The sequence below is a fragment of the Ranitomeya imitator genome, chromosome 1 (assembly GCF_032444005.1).
Source record: "Ranitomeya imitator isolate aRanImi1 chromosome 1, aRanImi1.pri, whole genome shotgun sequence".
Taxonomy (NCBI): domain Eukaryota; kingdom Metazoa; phylum Chordata; class Amphibia; order Anura; family Dendrobatidae; genus Ranitomeya; species Ranitomeya imitator.
The window spans coordinates 233034870-233057186 of record NC_091282.1 but is presented as its reverse complement, the minus strand read 5'-3'; the positions used below and the strand labels follow the sequence as shown (position 1 = coordinate 233057186).

At 45.8% G+C, this 22317-nt stretch overlaps 1 protein-coding gene across 1 annotated transcript in view; it reads left to right on the top strand.

Annotated features, from left to right (window-relative positions):
• LOC138666272 (phosphatidylethanolamine-binding protein 1-like) overlaps nt 1-22317 on the top strand; it is a 54918-nt gene that overhangs the window by 7319 nt on the left and 25282 nt on the right. The window contains exons 2-3 of the mRNA XM_069754502.1: nt 10997-11106; nt 11242-11342. Of these exons, the coding sequence (XP_069610603.1) occupies nt 10997-11106; nt 11242-11342 (211 nt within the window). The remainder of the gene's footprint in view (nt 1-10996; nt 11107-11241; nt 11343-22317) is intronic.

Here is a 22317-nt window from a genome sequence, read left to right as displayed (position 1 = left end):
CCACAATTTTTCCAAAGGGATTCCCTAGGTAACAAAAATACAAAATATCTTGTATAATTACCACAGATGCAAGCCCCACAGGATCGGGAGCCCACATGTACAACCTAGATACTCAAGGAACATGGAAAAATCAGGAGCTGGAAGCTTCTTCGAATCAGAAAGAGCTGTGGGTCGCTCTCGGCTTTTCTACCCCCAACTGCGGGGTCAACATGTCTGCATATTTTCGGACAACAAAGTAGCAGTAGCTTACGTAAACCATCAGGGAGCTACCAGGTCCCAAACACTGAACACCTCCGCCAGGATCCTCAGACTAGCGGAAGAGCATCTTCTATCCCTCTCGGCACTTCATATCCGAGGGATAGAAAATCAAAAGGCAGATTATGAGTCGTACTCAATTAAAACAAGGCGAATGGGTCTTGAATCAATCCATCTTTCAAAAAATAACAAGGATGTGGGGAACTCCAACGATAGACTTGTTTGCCGATCACAAGAACAAAAAAGCAGAAGCCTTCTGCTCCCTCAATCCCAAGGGTAACCCTCAGGTTCTAGATGCCTTCATGCTTCCATGGACCCAGAATCTGACATACTCCTTTCCCCCATTCATCCTTATACATAGTAACATAGTTAGTAAGGCCGAAAAAAGACATTTGTCCATCCAGTTCAGCCCAATACCTGCAGTATTACGGAAAGTCAGAAGACAGGGCAAGGATGATACTAATAGCTCCATTCTTGCCGAAGAGAACCTGGTTTTCTTGGCTGAGAATACTATCCATCACCAATCCTTGGGTCCTACTTGACCTCCTGTCCCAGGGACCAGTCTCACACCCTCAAGCAGCAAACCTCCATTTAACAGTATGGACTTTGAAAGGTCCCTGAGAGAAAGAGGATTCTCAGACGAACTGATCTCTACACTAGAAAAGAGTAGAAAACCAGTTACCACTAGAACTTACAGCAAAACCTGGAGGAAATTCCTATCCACCTCCAGAGTAAAGCCTCAATTATGGAAGTGCTTGAATTTTTACAAAAAGGTCTAGAGAAGGGCCTAGCGGTCAGCACGTTAAAAGTTCAGGTAGCAGCCTTAGGTGCACTTTATAATCAGAATATTGCAGGCAAACCTCAGTCAAAAACTACCATCCTGGGATCTGAATCTAGTCCTAACGGGACCCCCGTTTGAGCCGATAGACACAGCCTCCCTTAAAATATTATCCTTAAAGACCATACTATTGGTAGCCTTAACATAGGGCCTGAATGTCACTCACTCTACGGGCCGATCGGCAACTTCCCCATTCACGAAGATCCTAGATGAGTTATATTAAAACCTGACCCAGCTTATCTACCTAAAGTGGCATCTTGGTTCCACAGGTCCCAAGAAGTAGTCCTTACTTCCTTTTTGCCCAAATCCCAGGATTAGTAAAGAGGAATTCCACACTCCAGATGTCAAAAGATACCTAGTCCAGTACCTAGAATCCACCAAGAGCTGTAGGAAGGAAGGATCTTAGTTTGCTTTCAGGGACCAAGAAGGGGCCTTAAAGCATCCAAAGGCACCCTGGCAAGGTGGATAAAGGAAGCGATAACCCTGGCTTATTCATCCATCTGGGGAACACAATCCCGGATGGTCTTAAAGCTCATTCTGCAAGGGCTATAGCGACCTCATGGGCATAAAAGTCAGAGGTATCTATAGAACAAATCTGCAAGGCGGCCACCTGGTCATCACCTTTGACCTTCTTTAGGCAATACAGATTAGACTTAAACTCTACATCTGATTTGACCTTTGGGAGAAGAGTCCTTCAGGCTGTGGTACCTCCCTAAGCTTCCATTCTCTGAAATTCTCTCCGTGGTGCTGTCATGGGAGACTGAGAAACACCGGTTATTGGTGAGTAACTGACTTTTCCCAGGTCGCTCTTTTCCATAGATGGCGGAGTCTGTATTAGGGCCCCGCTCCATATATATTCATAGCGCCCACATCTTATCCAGTTCCGGTCCGTCATGTCACTGACTAGGTGCACGTTGTGGTAAATCTGCCCCAGTGGCAGTCATCTTCAGGACAAAGTCAGGTTAGAGCTACATAGCACATTCTCATCACGTGAGTTGCTATAGCAATAGAGAGTACAATATATAGCTAGCGCCCCCTAGCGGGTGACAAGGATGTGTGCTTGAGGCACACTGACATGCAGAACACAAATGGTTTCTATTTGTTAAATTGATAAACTTCAAAGTCCCTGTAAAGGCAAAAATAACGTAAGTTCACCTTATATGAATAATCTGTTCTCAAGAATGTGGGGAATTTTACACTTATACTGCTGATTGCCTAGGTTACCGGCCACCCTGTAGTCTAAGAGACTGACCACCTCTGAGACAAGGAGTTCTCGGCTAACGCTCGCCAGTAGGGTTGAACGACCTTGACCTTTTTAGAGTCGAGCCGTGTTTCGCGAAACCCGACTATCTTAGAAGTCGAGTCGAGTGGAATTGGCCGATTATCGCGAAAAGTCGGGTATCGCACGAAACACGAAACCCAATGCAAGTCAATGGGGGAGCATAGTCGGCAGTGAGTGGAGGCCAGGAAAACATCTACACTGCCCATTTTAATGGCAAAAACATCCATTCTTGTTAAAGAAGCTTGTCAATCGTAATTTACCTTATAATAATTGGAAGGCATTTGAAATTGGGGGTCATTTGGCTAAAGTTGTGGGGGGTAGGGCTGGTTCAAGTAATTAGTGGGCCCAGTAAATCTGGACCACGTCACGGCAGTGGAGCAGGGAGAGGTAAGTATTTCAACTTTGCAAGTGCTGTGATCCTGAGCAAGCAGGGGGGGCCCACTCGTTGGCATTGGCACTGGCACAGGGCCCCTCAAAGTACAGCGGTGTGTTTGCACGGCGGGGGCGCCTCCCACCGGCAGCAACACTTTTGCGTACTATGAGAGGCCCTGTGCCAGTGACGTCGCCAACTAGTATTCCTCCCCCCACCTGATGAAGGAACCTGCACTTTCATCTGCACCTTCCTCTTTGTCCCCGTGTAAGGTGGTATGGTATGCGGGAAGAGGAACCTGACTTTCAGCAGGGTCACAATCTTGCTGTGTAGCGTGCACGGGGAATTTTGCGTTATGGGTCAATGTACCAGCAGACTCATCTATCACTGGCTGGGCAATGGGCAGGATGAGGAGGAAACACAGATATAGGCCCAAAGAATAAAGTTGGCTAAATGCAGTTCAAAATTGGTAACACAGGACTAACCAGGGGGCATTGCAGTGGAGGACAACTGGAATGAGAGGCTGACACAGAGAGTAGGCCCAAATCAGTAAGTAGTCGAAATGCAGTTCAAAATTGGCAACCGTAGTAAACAGGCGGCACAGCTTTGTTCAGTGGAGGAGAACAGCAAGGAGTGGCAGACACCGATAGTAGGCCCCAAACCAACTAGTACGCCAAATGCAGTTGTTCCGTTTAACCACAATTTAATGAGAGCCTGAAGATAGAAGTTCAGGAAAGGCAACCTGGAGAACACCTTGGAGTGTAACACACCATCTCTCTACACCCCATACCCAATTTGTAGGCCTAATGCAGCGTAGTTTCCAACAACTACTAAACGAGAGCCGGAAGATCGAAGCTCAGGAAAGGCAACCTGGAGAACACCTTGGAGTGGAACACACCATCTCTCTACACCCCATACCCAATTTGTAGGCCTAATGCAGTGTAGTTTCCAACAACTACTAAACGAGAGCATTAAGATTGAAGCAATGGAGAGGAAACCTGGGGAACACCTTGGGGAGGCAGACACCGTTAGTAGGCCCTACCAAAGTTGTACCCCCAATGCAGTTTTAAAATTCCTAGAGGCTGAAAACAAGACTATTGACGCTCAGCTTTTTTCAAAGGAACACAGCTGAATTGAGTGGCGCAGACAGACACAGGTAGTAGGACGTAACCCAAAAATGTGGCTCACTGCAGCTTAAAAAAGTTACAGGGGTACACAAGCAGCAGTGCTCTGGGCAGTGGAGGACAATTTCAATAGTGGACCGCAGACAGACTTTGTACGCCTACTATTAAAAAAAGGATGCTCTATGCAATTAAAAATTGGTTCCAGGGGTCCACGGGCAGCAGTGGTGTGGTCAGTGGACGAGTATTGGAAGGAGGGACCGCAGACAGGCGTAGTAGGCCTAACATAACAAAATTAGGCTGTAGACACTGTAAAATTGGTTCCAGGGGTACATGGGCAGCAGTGGTGTGGTCAGCGGAGGAAAATTGGAATTAGGGACTGCAGACAGACTTTGTAGGCTGTCCCCTGTGGACCATGCATCCAACACATTAACCCAGTGCGCCGTAATGGACACGTAACTTTTTGTGGACATGCCTACTGGTCCATGCGTCTTGTCAGGTGCACCTTTCTACTGTTTGATTGCCTGAGTGCTATGACAATGCAGACTTTTTCATGCCGGTGGAGGGCTGGGATGGCTTTTCTCGCAAAAGAAATGTCGACTGGGTAGCTTGAACCGTTGCACAGCGTAGTTCATCTGGGCTTTCTAAATATAAAACAAAGAAAAAAAGGAGGCTACATGCACTTTCAGCTGGGTTCCAGGGGTACACGGCCAGCATTGGTCTGGTCAGTGGAGAACTATTGGAAGGAGTGACCGCAAACAGGCATCGAAGGCCTAACATAATAACACATTGCTGTTGGCAATTTTAAATTGGTTCCAGGGGAACACGGGCAGCAGTGGCCTGGTCAGTGTAGTAGTAGTAGAAAGAACGGACCGCAGACAGGCATCGAAGGCCTAAAATAAAAAAATTGGGCTGGCTGTAGGCAATTTTAAATTGGTTCCAGGGGTACACGGGCAGCAGTGGTGTGGTCAGTGGAGGCCTAGTGGAAGGAGTGACCGCAGACAGGCTTCGAAGGCCTAACATAACAAAAATGTCAATACAATGGTATTGTCAGTGGCAGGCATTGAAGGATGTCAGCGCATAGACTAAACATTGGTGGAGCTGTGAGATAATTTTGCAAGTGGTAGAGCACTGTTTGAGCTGGGGGGGGGGGGGGAACTGTCTTGTGGCCGGCGGTACAGGCCCAGGGCCCCTCATATTACAACGGTGTGTCTGACGTTGGGTGCGCACCACCACCGCCAGAGACACTTTATTGTACTAGGAGGGACCCAGTGGCAGTGCCGTCGACCAAAAGGGGCACACCCACCTCTTCAGACAAACAGCACTCTCACGGGTGCTGTCGCCAAGTGTCGATACCACGGCACCGTGTGGGGAGTTTGGCCATTTAGTGAGGTGTAAACATGTCGTATGCTGGACAATCAGGTGCAGAAAATTACGAGATTGCAAAAGGCATTCAGAATAGTCCACAGGCAAGACCTTTTCATAGGAAAGCTAGGTGTCAGCCGGGCAAGGTGGGGCAAAAGATTTCGAAATCCAGTTGTGGTTCATTTTAATGAAGGTTAGATCATCTACATTTTGGGTAGCCAGACGAGTCCTTTTTTCTGTTAGTATTGAACCTGCAGCACTGAATACTCTTTCTGATAGGACACTAGCTGCCGGGCAAGCAAGCTCCTGCAATGCATATTCTGCCAATTCTGGCCATGTGTCTAATTTTGATGCCCAGTAATCAAATGGGAATGACGGTTGAGGGAGAACATCGATAAGGGATGAAAAATAGTTTGTAACCATACTGGACAAATGTTGTCTCCTGTCACTTTGAATTGATGCTGCAGTACCTGTCTTGTCTGCGGTCATAGCAAAATCACTCCACAACCTGGTCAGAAAACCCCTCTGGCCAACGCCACTTCTGATTTCTGCCCCTCTAACTCCTCTGGTCTGCTGGCCCCTGCAGCTCGTGTGAGAACGATCACGGGCGCTGTGTGCAGGGAATGCCAGAAGCAAACGGTCAACAAGAGTTGATTGTTTGGTTGCTAATATTAGTTCCAAGTTCTCATGTGGCATTATATTTTGCAATTTGCCTTTATAGCGAGGAGGCAGGCCAACCAGTAATCGTCATCGTTCATCATTTTAGTTATGCGTGTGTCCCTTTTGAGGATACGTAAGGCATAATCCGCCATGTGGGCCAAAGTTCCAGTTCTCAAATCTGCGGTTGTGCTTGGTTGAGGGGCAGTTTCAGGCAAATCCACGTCACTTGTGTCCCTCCAAAAACCAGAACCCGGCCTTGCCGCGCCACCAATTTCCAGTGGCCCCGGAAAAGCTTCCTCATTAAAAATATAATCATCCCCATCATCCTCCTCGTCCTCCTCCTCCTCCTCTTCGCCCGCTAACTCGTCCTGTACACTGCCCTGGCCAGACAATGGCTGACTGTCATCAAGGCTTTCCTCTTCCTCAGCTGCAGACGCCTGATCCTTTATGTGCGTCAAACTTTGCATCAGCAGACGCATTAGGGGGATGCTCATGCTTATTATGGCGTTGTCTGCACTAACCAGCCGTGTGCATTCCTCAAAACACTGAAGGACTTGACACATGTCTTGAATCTTCGACCACTGCACACCTGACAACTCCATGTCTGCCATCCTACTGCCTGCCCGTGTATGTGTATCCTCCCACAAAAACATAACAGCCCGCCTCTGTTCACACAGTCTCTGAAGCATGTGCAGTGTTGAGTTCCACCTTGTTGCAACGTCTATGATTAGGCGATGCTGGGGAAGGTTCAAAGAACGCTGATAGGTCTGCATACGGCTGGAGTGTACGGGCGAACGGCGGATATGTGAGCAAAGTCCACGCACTTTGAGGAGCAGGTCGGATAACCCCGGATAACTTTTCAGGAAGCACTGCACCACCAGGTTTAAGGTGTGAGCCAGGCAAGGAATGTGTTCCAGTTGGGAAAGGGAGATGGCAGCCATGAAATTCCTTCCGTTATCACTCACTACCTTGCCTGCCTCAAGATCTACAGTGCCCAGCCACGACTGCGTTTCTTTCTGCAAGAACTCGGACAGAACTTCCGCGGTGTGTCTGTTGTCGCCCAAACACTTCATAGCCAATACAGCCTGCTGACGTTTGCCAGTAGCTGCCCCATAATGGGAGACCTGGTGTGCAACAGTGGCAGCTGCGGATGGAGTGGTTGTGCGACTGCGGTCTGTGGACGAGCTCTCGCTTCTGCAGGAGGACGAAGAGGAGGAGGAGGGGGTGCGAACGGCTACAGCCAACTGTTTCCTAGACCGTGGGCTAGGTAGAACTGTCCCAAACTTGCTGTCCCCTGTGGACCCTGCATCCACAACATTCACCCAGTGTGCCGTAATGGACACGTAACGTCCCTGGCCATGCCTACTGGTCCATGCATCTGTTGTCAGGTGCACCTTTGTGCTCACAGATTGCCTGAGTGCATGAACGATGCGCTCTTTAACATGCTGGTGGAGGGCTGGGATGGCTTTTCTGGAAAAAAGTGTCGACTGGGTAGCTCGTAGCGTGGTACAGCGTAGTCCATCAGGGCTTTGAAAGCTTCGCTTTCAACTAACCGGTAGGGCATCATCTCTAACGAGATTAGTCTAGCTATGTGGGCGTTCAAACCCTGTGTACGCGGATGCAAGGCTAAGTACTTCCTTTTTCTAACCATAGTCTCATGTAGGGTGAGCTGGACTGGAGAGCTGGAGATCGTGGAACTAGCGGGGGTGCCGGTGGACATGGCAGACTGAGAGACGGTGGGAGATGGTATTGTTGCCGCCGGTGCCCTAGATGCAGTGTTTCCTACTACGAAACTGGTGATTCCCTGACCCTGACTGCTTTGGCCTGGCAAAGAAACCTGCACAGATACTGCAGGTGGTGCGGAAAATGGTGGCCCTACACTGCCGGAAGGGATGTTGCGTTGCTGACTAGCTTCATTGGCCGAGGGTGCTACAACCTTAAGGGACGTTTGGTAGTTAGTCCAGGCTTGCAAGTGCATGATGGTTAAATGTCTATGCATGCAACTTGTATTGAGACTTTTCAGATTCTGTCCTCTGCTTAAGGTAGTTGAACATTTTTGACAGATGACTTTGCGCTGATCAATTGGATGTTGTTTAAAAAAATGCCAGACTGCACTCTTTCTAGCATCGGATACCTTTTCAGGCATTGCAGACTGAGCTTTAACCGGATGGCCACGCTGTCCTCCAACAGGTTTTGGCTTTGCCACGCGTTTTGGGCAAGATACGGGCCCGGCAGATGGAACCTGTTGCGATGTTGATGCCTGCTGCGGCCCCATCTCCTCCGCTTCAGAACTGCTGCCGCCTGCACCCTGTTCCCCCAATGGCTGCCAATCGGGGTCAAGAACTGGGTCATCTATTACCTCTTCTTGTAGCTCGTGTGCAACTTCGTCTGTGTCACCGTGTCGGTCGGTGGTATAGCGTTCGTGATGGGGCAACATAGTCTCATCAGGGTCTGATTCTTGATCATTACCCTGCGAGGGCAATGTTGTGGTCTGAGTCAAAGGACCAGCATAGTAGTCTGGCTGTGGCTGTGCATCAGTGCACTCTATGTCAGATTCAACTTGTAATGGGCATGGACTGTTAACTGCTTCACTTTCTAAGCCAGGGACGGTATGTGTAAAGAGCTCCATGGAGTAACCCGTTGTGTCGCCTGCTGCATTCTTCTCTGTTGTTGTTTTTGCTGAAGAGGACAAGGAAGCGACTTGTCCCTGACCGTGAACATCCACTAACGACGCGCTGCTTTGACATTTACCAGTTTCACGAGAGGAGGCAAAAGAGCTAGAGGCTGAGTCAGCAAGATAAGCCAAAACTTGCTCTTGCTGCTCCGGCTTTAAAAGCGGTTTTCCTACTCCCAGAAAAGGGAGTGTTCGAGGCCTTGTGTAGCCAGACGACGAACCTGGCTCCACAGCTCCAGACTTAGGTGCAATATTTTTTTTCCCACGACCAGCTGATGCTCCACCACTACCACTACCCTCATTACCAGCTGACAATGAACGCCCCCGGCCACGACCGCTTCCACCAGACTTCCTCATTGTTTTAAAAACGTAAACAAACTAACGGTATTTGTTGCTGTCACACAACTTACACGGTGAGCTATAACTTCAGTATGATTTAGCTACCCTTTTACAGGTGAGTGAGACCACAACGAAAATCGGGCACAATGTTACACACTCTGTTGTTGGTGGCAACAAATGAGAGAGATGCCACACACGCAGGACTGTCACTGAAGCACAAATGTAAATTTTAATCTCCCACTGATTTTTTTTTTTTTTTTTTTTTTTTTTTTTTTTCAGGGAGACTTTAGGAAAAAAAATAATAGAATAAAATGATTTTTTCAGGAAGAATTTAGAAACCAAATAAAATAAAATGATTTTTTCAGAGAGAATTTAGAAAACAAATAAAACAAAAAAAGGCTTTCTATGGCCCACGGAGTGAGAGATGACGCACACAGGAGTCAGGAGTGGCACACAAGCCCAGAGGCCAATATTTATCTCCCACTGATTGATTTATTGATTTTTTTTCAGGTAGAATTTAGAACCCAAATCAACCAAAAACATAAATAGGCTTTCTATGGCCCACTATTTGTGAGAGAGATGGCACGCTCAGGACTGGCACACAAGCCCAGAGGCCAATATTAATCTCCCACTTTTTTTTTTTTTTTTTTTGTTCCAGGGAAAATTTATAAACCCAATAAAAAAAATAATAAATAGGCTTTCTATGGCCCACTATCTGAGAGAGAGAGATGGCACGCTTAGGACTGGCACACAAGCCCAAAGGCCAATATTAATCTCCCTTTTTTTTTTTTTTTCAGGGAGAATTTATAAAACCAAAAAAAATAAAATAAATAGGCTTTCTATGGCCCACTGAGTGAGTGATGATGCACTCAGGAGTGGCACACAAGCCCTGAGGCCAATATTTTTCTCCCACTGATTGATGTAGTGATTTTTTCAGGTAGATTTTAGAACCCAAATCAAGCAAAAAAATAAATAGGCTTTCTATGGCCCACTGAGTGAGAGATGGCACACACAGGGATGGCACTCTAGCAGAAATGTCAATCTTAATCTCCCACAAAAAAAAAAAAAAAACAGGGAGTGTCCTTCAATTACTATCTCCCTGCAGTAATCTCAGCCAGGTATGGCAGGCAGCAATAAGGAGTGGACTGATGCACAAATTAAATAAAAAGTGTGTACAAACCAAAAAGATAGCTGTGCAGAAAGGAAGGAACAAGAGGATTTGTGCTTTGAAAAAAGCAGTTGGTTTGCACAGCGGCGTACACACAGCAATGCAGCTATCAGGGAGCCTTCTAGGGCAGCCCAATGAGCTACAGCGCTGAGGGGGAAAAAAAAAAAAAAATGTAGCTTCCACTGTCCCTGCACACCGAAGGTGGTGTTGGGCAGTGGAAATCGCTACAGCACAAGCGGTTTGGTGGTTAATGGACCCTGCCTAACGCTATCCCTGCTTCTGACGAAGCGGCAGCAACCTCTCCCTAAGCTCAGATCAGCAGCAGTAACATGGCGGTCGGCGGGAACGCCCCTTTGTAGCCCCTGTGACGCCGCAGACAGCAAGCCAATCACTGCAATGCCCTTCTCTAAGATGGTGGGGACCAGGACCTATGTCATCACGCTGCCCACACTCTGCGTTTACCTTCATTGGCTGAGAAATGGCGCTTTTCGCGTCATTGAAACGCGACTTTGGCGCGAAAGTCGCGTACCGCATGGCCGACCCCGCACAGGGGTCGGATCGGGTTTCATGAAACCCGACTTTGCCAAAAGTCGGCGACTTTTGAAAATGAACGAGCCGTTTCGCTCAACCCTACTCGCCAGATTGCTGGGCCCAGATACCTTCAGGCCCTGAGCTCCGGCAAAGCTGCATCGTGGTAGAGCGTGCCGTTCAGAGCAGCGATGTGACTACGACTTGGTACTCGCAGACGAGCTACACTTCTGAAAAAAAAATTAGATCACCCCTTTTCAAATGGCTGTCCCCTTTAAATAAAACATTCAAAAACACTTTTCCCATAGCCTCCGTAAGTACACCAGTCTCGTCATGTCAGTACATGTATTTATTAATCTATGCAACTTGTATTTATTTATTTAACTTGTGAAATAGGTCCAGAACCGTCCAACCAGCATCTCCTGGGAGGGAATGGATGGCAACAAGCTGTATACTCTTGTGCTTACAGACCCTGACGCACCAAGCCGGAAAACTCCCAAATTCAGGTCCGATTAATACCCTTACAGGGACATTGTCCCCCCCCCCCCTTCAACTTTTTTATTTAATTTTTTCACCTGGTGCCATGGCCCATTGCATTGTACAGATGAAGTGACGGACTGTACAATTCTCCTGTGTTTTAGGGAATGGCATCACTTCCTGGTTATAAATATGAAAGGAAACGACATCAACAGTGGCTGTGTCCTGTCTGACTACATTGGTGCGGGTCCACCGAAAGGAACTGGTGAGTGTACCCGTACTGCTCGGAAAGTTCTCCTTATGGGAATTGTAGCCTAGTTCTACTCGGTGCGGAGCAGATAATGGCAGCCATCGCTGTAATGTGCCAGATGAGTGATTTATCGGCACGGAGCTGGTAATACGAGGTGTTACATAAAGTCCACTCTTAGGCTTCTTTCACACTTCAGTTGTTTGGCATCAGTCTGCTCCGACATCGTGACGGATCCGTCACAATTGTTGAGAAAACGGTTCTAACGGATCGTTTTTTTTTTTTTTTTTAAGGATCTGTTACACGGATGCGTAAAAAAAAACGGATCCGTTAGAACCGTTGCGATCGTTTTTACATCTGTTGGAACCGTTTTTTGACGGATCCGGTTTTTGAAAACCGAGGATCTCAATGTGATTGGCTAATACAAAGTACTGGGAAATGTGACTGGCTACTGGAAACTATATATATAGTACTCCTTCCATCTCTGACACTTTCTCAATAACCTTTCAAAGATGTGGTGTTATATATATATATATATATATATATATATATATATATATATATTTTTAACACCACATCTTTGAAAGGTTATTGAGAAAGTGTCAGAGATGGAAGGAGTACTGACGATTATTGTGAAGATATGTGCGGATTTCACTTTTGAGGCTAATCGGTTGGCAGTCATTGTCCGGGCAGAGTCTGTCTTGCTGGCTGGCACTGTGTTCTCTCTCTGCTTCTCTGCTTGACGGCACATTGAGGAATGAAGCCCACCTGTCCTGTTTATATAGTTTTGGGGTTGTCTGGGAAAAGTATCTACTTTTTGGAGCATGCTCAATTGAAAAAGCGGATTGGGGCGACTGATCCGCCAAATGACGGATCCATCGCCCATAGGCGGCCATTCTACGAAATGGTGAACGCAACAGATCCGTTGCGAACCGCCATTTCGGCGCAGACAAAAAAGTTACGATGTCCGTCAATGTCTAGACGACGTCCGCCAAATTTCGACGGATCCGTCACATGGCGGATGGAACGGACGACCATCCGCCACAATCTGTCGCTAATGCAAGTCTATGGGGAAAATGGCAGATCCGCCCCCAAAAAATTGCGGATCCGCTATGTGACGAAAACGGCGGATTCAAACTGACGCCAAAAGAAAGTGTGAAAAAAGGCCTTAATAGGACAGCAGTGGCGAGGTTCTTGCTTAATCTGGATAATGTGGTGAAAAGTAAAACCTAAACCCCACATATTACAATAGTCGTTCATGCATGAGTATGTCACCTGCGGCAGGAAATGTACCAAACAAAAGTGACCTGATATATCCCCGCCGTGGTTGTCGGAGCCATGATGTGTATCATATTTGTGCACCTGTGCATTAGTTTATACTAAGGGTGTGTGGGTCCTCCTTTTTTTTTTTTTTTTTTTTTTAGTGTGTGGTACACACGTTCCCCCCCCCCCCCGCCCCCTCCATCCATCCACCAATCTTTCCCATACAAGGTTTTAATGGCGAGCTATGCTTGGTTTCCTCTTCACATGAGGCCGTTATGGCAAATGGAGAGATACAACATATAGTGGGTAAGTACTATCTATATTAAAAGGTCACCCTGAGGTGGTTGGATTGCTTTTGTACTTTTTGATCAAAGAATGCCAAGTAACTTTTTAATGTTTACTGCAATATTGGAGTTCATGTATACATTAGTTGCAATGTGCTGATGCACTGTATATGTTAGTATGTTGGCCACGTAATGTATTTGAGCATTAATTTAATACTAAACAGGTGTGGACCATATACTTTTTTTTTTTTTTTTTGTGAGAAGTCTTTCTCCTGTCAATGGCTGACGTGAGATTTGTGATATGGGCCACTTGTCATTCATTAAAAGGTGTGCGCCTCTTAATAAATCGGGAGCATCTGACTCAAACTCTTCTCCTCATCCAGACGGCCCTTAACAACCTGATTAACTAACTGGGGCAATAGCTTAGCTGGTAACTGTGTCACGGAGCAACTTCTTCCTACCAGCTTAGGCCCCTTTCTCTGTGTCTTGCCGTCAGTCTCAATCCGGTGAATTTTGGGAAAAAAAAAACCGATCCAGCAAATGTTGCCGTCAGATCCGTGTGTGTGTTTTTTTTTTTTTTTTTTTCTTTTCCTTATAGCCTTGTAGTTGCAACGGATGGCCTGACGTTTCATCCGTTCGCCAGAACCGTCAAATTATTTATCTGCTGACCGGAGAAAACGGACATAGTAACGTTTTTATGTCCGTTGGAAAAAAAAAAAAAAGACAGCCACAGATTTTTATTTTTTTATTAGGATCCAATTAGCTGGGTCAGCTAGTTGGATCTGGCGAAAAAATGGATCCGTCGCATCAGTCTTTCACAATCTGCGACGGATCCGTATGTGTTTTTTTTTTCTTCTTCAACATTAGACGGAGTGTGACTAATGGCAAAAAACTGATGTGTTGAAAGTAGCCTAAATTACACAAATTGGGAGCGGACTGTCTGTCAAGCTAGGCGTGGAGTATCTGGTGGGGTCTGGCTCTTTCACCCTTCTCTCAATTCCAAGACCGCTCCTATTCTGTGTTGCGACATGCCAACACTCTCTCCTGTATCAAAAACAGGGTCACAAATGGTGCTGCAGATTCTGGGACCCCTGCTGACTTCATGTCAGGTATTTTCTGAGCGAGTATGCATTTCTGCAGTCTGACTGTAGACAGCCAACATTTGGCTATGTGCACACTGTCAGGATTCCCCCCATCACCTCGAGGTGTTATCACATGACCACAAGTATGTGATTTGCTAAATTTCGGTCACATGCAAACTAGCTACTCTGAAATTAACATTGAGAAAAGCTGCTAGTCTGCATGTGACTGCCAGTATGCAAATACAGTACTTGTCACACCACAACCACTTGACTGTATTGTAGTCAAATCCTGTCAGTGTATCGGTGGTTACATAGAGCAACTGCAAAGAAGGAAGATGAGGATATCTTTATTTTTATATAGCGCCAACATATTCCGCAGCGCTTAACAGTTTGCACACATTATCACTGTCCCCGAAAGGGGAATTTAAGTTGAGCCCCATCAGTATGTCTGTCTCCACGCAAACACGGGGAGAACATACACTCCTTGCAGATATCGTCCTTGGTGAGATTTGAACCCAGGACCCCAGTGCTGCAGTGCTATCCAATGAGGCATCCGCATGGCCTGCGTACCCAATGTTTAACATGGGACACATGCAGATGTAGGCGGAGCTGAAGGAAGAGGTGCAGCAGTGGGCAGGGCTTAACTGAGGAAGAAGGCTGCCATCCGCAGCCCTGCCGAACGTTGGTGTGAAGCAGCCCTAATATGCTGGGTGCAGCAGTTAAGATGGTATCTGTTTTCTATGCTGCAGAGCTCAGTTGTTGAGCAGTGTATAACCTCGTCCACAACAGTTTCCTGTGTACCTTATATAGTGACAGAGGGCTCTAATCCGTGTGATTACCCTCCATGTGCCAAGTTGCCCTGAAATGATAAAATGCTTATCAGCATTAAGGCTGGTTTCACACTTGCGTTTTGATCTGCAGCGTTTTAAACGCAAACGCATTTGGTGCAAAAACGCGTTTAAACGCTGCGTTTTTTAGGCGCATGCGTTTTTGCATGTTAACGCAAATGCGGCGTTTTGACGCGTTTATAAGCGTTTTTTCCTGCGTTTGCGTTTTTGAAACGCATGATAAGTGTGTGACAGCTGCCAATCATCAAAATCAACTAGAAAACCAACTATAAACAGAAATACCTAGGGTTAGGATCCCTAGGGATCCTGACACAAACTCTGACACAAACTCTGACACTTAGGGTTAGGATCCCGATCCCTTAGGGTTAGGATCCCGATCCCTTAGGGTTAGGATCCCGATCCCTTAGGGTTAGGATCCCGATCCCTTAGGGTTAGGATCCCGCTTATCAGTGTGTATTCTTGTTTTTCTATAAAAACGCATGTGCTTAAAACGCATGTGTTTACATAGACATCAATACGTTTTTTTGCCGCAAAAAAAGTCGCTAAAATTACTACATGTTGCATTTCTGCAATACAAAGCATGCAGAGAAAAATTGCATGCGTTGCAAAAACGCATGCAAAAAAACGCATGCGTTTTTAATGTTAAGTATAGGGGAAAAAAAGCATGCGTTTCTGCGTTTTTTAGCGCAAAAACGCAAATGTGAAACCAGCCTAAGGCGTGTTTTTTCTTTTTTTTTTTTCCTTTTCTCTCTGCAAAATACAACTCTGTAAGCAACACATTGCTGTAATCAGGGGCTCTGCGCCTGAATTATGATGCTCTCAGATTACATAGCAAGAGTGACAGAATCCTTTTTTGGAGACGGTTACCAGGTCTTTGCTACCTCATTTGAGAGCAGCATAATGTAAGGCTAAAGGCCCTGATTGCAGCGATGTGACACTTACTGGGCTGTTTGATGTAGTTTTAAGAAAACTCTGAGTCACCCACAGGAGATCACTGCAGGTTTGCAAGTCCTTTCATTGACCATGTAGTCCTTGATAATCACAAGCTTGTATTCTTTTTCCCTTCATGAATGATTGGCATTTTTTGCCTAGTATAGAGCTGCCAAAACAGAGGGGTAACAAACCTTGATGGCAGATTTTCTGTCTTTGCCACATGACTCCAGGGCAGCAAAGCCTTAACGTGTAAGAGCAACACCTTGTAGAATTATTAGGGAGTACTGTATTTTTCGGATTATAAGACAAACTTTTATGATTAGGGGGGAAAATGGGGGAGCGTCTTATAATCCAAACACTGTTCTTACGAGGGGTTAATGCTGCGGGCCCAGAGGTTGGGGGTGTTGTGATGGTGGTGGTACGGTGGCGAGCGGTGACTGCATATGGTGGTTGCCATTCTTCTGGGGTCTGGCTTCCAGCTTTTCACTCTGTGCAGGTGCAGATGGAAGAAAGCCGAGATCTCTGCTTACTGAGCTCTCAATCTGTACATGCGCTGCATCCGGCGGCAGGGTCCAGGCAATGCTTCGCTGAGGAGGGAGAGAACAGCTCTTCTTTCTTCTTCCTCCTTCTCTCCTCCTCCGCACACTATTTAATGTTGCAACTACGGTACTCACAAGTCCGAGATCCTTTTAGGAAAGGTGAGCAAACAACCCCCATCATCCTTCAGAATATACTGTATCTATGGGTATATTCTGAAGGATGATGGGGCTTCTAGCCATATTTAGTGTAAATATACACTAATGTAGTGTCCAAAGTGTTTATTGCAAATGTGACTACCACCTCCCTCATCTTTCAGACTAAATCAATATAAATAACTATATTACGGTATTCAGTCATCATAGCTGTAGAAAGAGACATGGGCCACATATCCAATATCACAAGTTGATCTAATGCCACTAGACAAAAATTAATAAAACTGAACATGAGGTTCTTGGTTCAACCTTCTGAGTAGACTGTGTGAAGCCGCTGCCGTGCCCCGGCGGACCTCTTAGTGAGTAAAAATTGGTGAAAAACGCGTCTTGCAGGCCCCAGCCTTGCAGCATGGGTGGCACATTGTCACTGTGGAGGTGGTCTGCACATGACACCGCACCTTTACGGCTACAGTACAGTTAGGGATCCACTGAGAGGTTCATACGGTCTGCTCAGAATGTTAAACTAAAAACCTCTTGTTCAGTTGTATAAGGTACATTTTTGCCTAGTGGCACTAGACCAACTTTTTGGCTACTGCATATTGTGCATTTTTCAAGAATGTCAAAGCAGAAAAGGTTGGCCTAAAAAATTCCTTTTAAACTGGAGGTTATAAAATATGAGAAGAGCATGGGAATAGAGCAGTGGAGAGACATTTCGGGCCGCCTCCAACTGAAAAAATAAGCGTGGAGGAGCTGGAAAAAAGCAAATATGGTCTTCATGGGCGTGGAGCAAAGTGTCCTGAGTTAGATATGGACATTAGAGAGTGGATCACACAACACAGAAATAATGGCCTTTCAGTGTCAGCGAAAATGATAATATATGAAGCCAAGCAGGATCGCTGCTGAGAAAGGCATTGATGGCTTTACTGGATCACTATCATGGTGCTTCAGATTTGAGGAGCTGTGGCCTTACTATGCGCACCAAAGCAAGAATTGCGCAAAAAATGCCACAAGAATATGAAGCCATGATCATGTCTCTCCACAAATTGTAATTGACACCAGAAAGAAAAATAATTTTGAAATGGGCCAGATTGGGAATATGGATGAAGTCCCTCTAACCTTTGATGTGCCATCTAACAGGACTGTAGATGTAAAGGGTGCCAAAACCACAAAAGCAAAGAAAAGAGACATGCCACAAACTGGGGAACACCCTGAATGTATTAAGTACAAATGTATAAATAATTTATTGAAGTCCAAACAAAACAAACCACAAAAAAAGACAGGTAGCATAAAAACATGAGCATTAAAAACAATAACAATAAGGACAACCCCACAAAAGAGGAGAGATGAAGCCCCCCTAGGACCCCAGAACAAGGGTCTGGTACCAACAACAAAGGTATTGCACGATTATACTGGATAGATACTCTACAAAAAGAATTATAAGACATGAAAGAAGTATAATAAACATGATGATGCAGACTGAAAATACAAGATGCCCACAAAATAAGATATATAGGGCGACCTACTGACCAATTATGATAAACACTGTGATATCACAAGATGACCAAATAAACTAGTTTGCTTTTTCAACACAAAAAGAATAAAGAGTAAATCAACTCTATAGAGCTGAAAAAGCCTTATATAACCAGCCAAACTGTGTGATAGTAATCTGACAACTGAAGGTCAGTGGGCTAAATCTGTCCGGCAACCAACAAGAAAATAAGGCATGTATAAGATGCAGACATGCATGTGGTGTATAAATCACAGCCCCTCTGCCTAAAGTGATGAAAATACCTGACACTATAAAATCTCTTGTCATATTATATAGACAGGAAAAATAGGTACATGTAACCACCCATGCCATCCATGAGAAAGACATATGTTGTTGATCTACGGATAAATATCCAAAAATACAACTGTAGAAAAAAGCAACAAACACATGGAGGAGGGTGGGTATATGACCTGTAAACGTAGAGATGCAGCATGAGGCAACTAATTACGGCTGCCGGCCTGAATAGTCGCAGCATGTGTCTGACGATTCATGTCCAAAAAAAGGTGTGCAAACCCAGGGAGAGGTCCAGGGGGGGTCAGAGACCCAACGCGTGTCGCCACAACCGTGGCTTCATCAGGGGTGAAAAGTGGAATGAACGTTTAGACGTAATAACACACTTAAATACTGTACCTGATATTGCAAGATCCCGAACAGCTGAGGAGGTGTGTGTGGCAAGTAGCCCGGAAATGACGTCCCACCGGAAATAGGCCGGGGTGTATATACATGGAGCTGGGTATAGAAACATGGTGGATTGAAACTACTATGGCGCATGCGCAATGTGCGCTGAAGAGGAAATGCTAAATGGATTAAAGATGATCCGGCCCACCAAAGTGAAGCGAGCGGTGAAAAGCGCCGATATCAAAACCTGAAGTCTAGGCAATAGTAAGATGCAGGCTCTAGCAAACCGCACCCCAGACTATATTAATAATAAATATCTCACCGCCCCAAAAATAGGCGGAGGTGTATGCACATGGAGCTGGGTGCAGCAAGATGGTGGACTAAATTGGTACTGTGCATGCGCGAATAATACTGGGCAGAGCATGCCGTGTTGTCATAGAGATATCACGCCCCTTGCCGCCAAACAAATGATGGATACACACCAGGAAAAGCCTAGCTAGAGCTAAATCACCCAGACGAAATTATTGCTATGCTTCCCATAACGCATACATTCAACGCCGAAAATAGTGAATTTATTCCTGCAACCAGATATAACACATTGGTAAATTGAACCAGCACCACTCATACGCCAGTGGCAAAAGGCTGCTAAGTGGATTGATACATGTAATTCCATCCACAGGCAGTACCTATGCATAAGCATTAGTATACAGAAATCCTGCATGCCAGTGAGAAAAAAATAAGGATCTTTTTCCCAGACAGGATTATAATACTACTCTCTACACAAAACTCACAAAAGCTATCATAAACTTGTGGCCGAGAGAAAAATAGTATATCTCTCCCAATATTTTTGCCCGAATCTATGGGACAATATAGGATACTCCACAATACATATAGAACAAGAGAACTGAGTATATAAATCCCAGTACTCATATTTAAAAAAAAAATGTACGTTTTTATTTGTCAATGATATCAAAGATTACATCAATAACACAAATACATATATCACAGGGTAAGGTGAGGAGGAATCAAATGGTAAGCGGCGAAACAGGAAAGAAATTTATTACATCCCTGGGGCTGCTGACATTACACAAAGTCTATAATTTAAGGACTCTTATGACAAATATCATAGTCCTCCATGGTTGCATCATTTTTTTTTTTTGTTTAAATAGTTTTTTTTATTGAAAGCAAACATGCACAATACAATTTATGCACTGTCCAGTATTTTACAAAAATTTTAACATTTTCCAAACCCCCAACAATCCCAACCATACCCAAACCTCCCCCTCCCCTGACAGCTCCTTCCCAGTTATACTTTTGTTACCAGTATTGATGGTTCCTTGAGCCATTTGACTCACTTATGTTCGCTTGTTCCTCTAGCACTCTCTTCCTTTCAGAGGCTCTCACTCTCCCATTTCCCATAACTACTCATCCCAGCTCGAGCCACGGAGACCACATTTTGTCAAACGTTTCTATTTTCCCACGTCTTTTATAGACCCCCTTTTCCAGATTGAGACCATGTTTAACATAATTCAGGAATTCACCCCTCGTAGGCGGTTCCTCCTTGATCCAGTTCCTTGCTATTACCTTCCTTGCCATGTATAATAGCCTAGCTATTGCTATCTTCCAGATGTTATCCACTCTAATTTCCTCTACATATCCTAGTATACACACTATCGGATCTCTCGGCACTCTGCATTTATACGCCCCTTCCACACGGCTCATTACCACCAACCAGAAAGCAACCAGTCTTGGACATGTCCACATCATGTGGTATATTCCTGCATTCCCAGTCTTACATCTCGGGCATTCAGAGTCAGCACGCAACCCCGCTCTGCACAACACTTCCGGTGATTTATAGACTCTGTGCAAGATGTACAGCTGCGATAGTCTATACGGCTCGCTCAGCGACACTCGTGGAACCGACTCCAACACCGACTCCCAGGTTTCATCCTCCATTGGGCCTAAATCTTTCCCATTTCGCTCTCGCTTTTAAAGGGAAGTCTAACAAATATGCATGTAGAAGGTCCTTATAAAGGGTGGTAATGACTCCCCTTGTGGACCCTTCCCCACACACGTATTCCAGAACTATGTCCTCTTGGATCTCAACACCACCGCCCCTGTTTTGAGCTTTAAAAGCATGTTTCATCTGAGCATATTGATACTCCCCAGTCGGTCTCAGTCCAAACTCCCCTTGCAGCTGCGAAAAGGACTTTAATCCTCGTTGTTGAACTATCTGAGCCACCAAGTGGATTCCTTTGGCCCTCCACTCCGTCAGCACTCCAAGGGCCGCAAACTCAACCAAATTATTATTAAACCATATCGGTGTAAATTTAGTCAGCCCCGTAACCCCCCGAATCTGTCGCAGTCTGGTCCATAATTTATATATCAAAAACATAGTTGGGTATAATTTCCCCAATACTCCCAAGGAACCATCCTCCAGACACTGCGCTACCGGTCGTCGGTCTGTCACCCTCTCCATCAAGTGCTGTACCGCACTGGAGGACACCTCCCGTGCCCAGCCCTTCAAATGTTGGCTCTGGGCTGCAAGAAAGTATAACTCAGGATTGGGTAAAGCCAATCCTCCATCTTCCTTGGGTCGCTGAAGCGTCTCCAGGCGAATACGTGGGTACCGCCTCCCCCATATCAGACTTCTAAATAGAGCATTAATCTGCCGGAATTTCCCACGTGGAATCCAAATTGGCGCGTTATGTAGGACGTAGAGTAATTTGGGCATCAGAACCATTTTAATTAGATTAACCCTCCCCACCACCAATAAGTGCAATTTATTCCATGCATCCACTTTTGCTTTAAGGGCGCCCACGAGAGGTGTCAAATTCCTATACAGAAACTCTGTAACTGGCATCGAGATCCATATTCCCAGGTATCTGAAAAGGGATACTACCCTAAGCCGCCCCTCTCCCAATGGCTCACTTCTGCTCTCCTCCACCCCATCCACCTCAAAGAGGACCGATTTATCCCAGTTTATCCTCAATCCCGATAAGTCTCCAAATTTCCCAACGATCTCGATAGCCCCATTCAAGGCTTCATCCGGGTCCGCTAGGAACAGTAGGATGTCGTCTGCATATAACGCAATCTTCTCCTCAACACTCCCATAACTGAACCCAGGGACTTCATCCGACTGTCGGATCTTGGCGGCCAATGGCTCCACAGCTAAGGCAAACAGAAGGGGCGACAGTGGGCAACCCTGCCTCGTACCTCTGGCCAGCTTTATAGGCTGAGAAAGTTCCCCATTCACTCTAATTCTAGCTGTTGGTAGTGAATATAACAGTTGAGTCCACGCCACAAATTGCGGGCCAATACCCATACATTTCAACACCCGCCAGAGATATCCCCACTCCACACTGTCAAACGCCTTATGGGCGTCCAAGGATGCAATAACCCTTCGGCCACAATTGTCAGACTTCAGCTGCAGGTTCATATGCAGCCTCCGCAGATTAACCGCTGTAGATCTGTCAGGCATAAAACCAGACTGATCCGGATGCACAAGGTTAGTAATGACACTAGACAGACGGGTAGCTAACACCTTGGCCAAGAGTTTGACATCAATGGTTAACAGAGAGATTGGCCGATATGACTCAGGCTTCCCCAGATCCTTATCCTCCTTCGGAATAACCACTATAATAGCCTCCCTCATAGATGCTGGGAGATACCCTTTACATCCAGCCTCCTCCAGTACTAACTTTAATCTGGGAATCAGCACTTC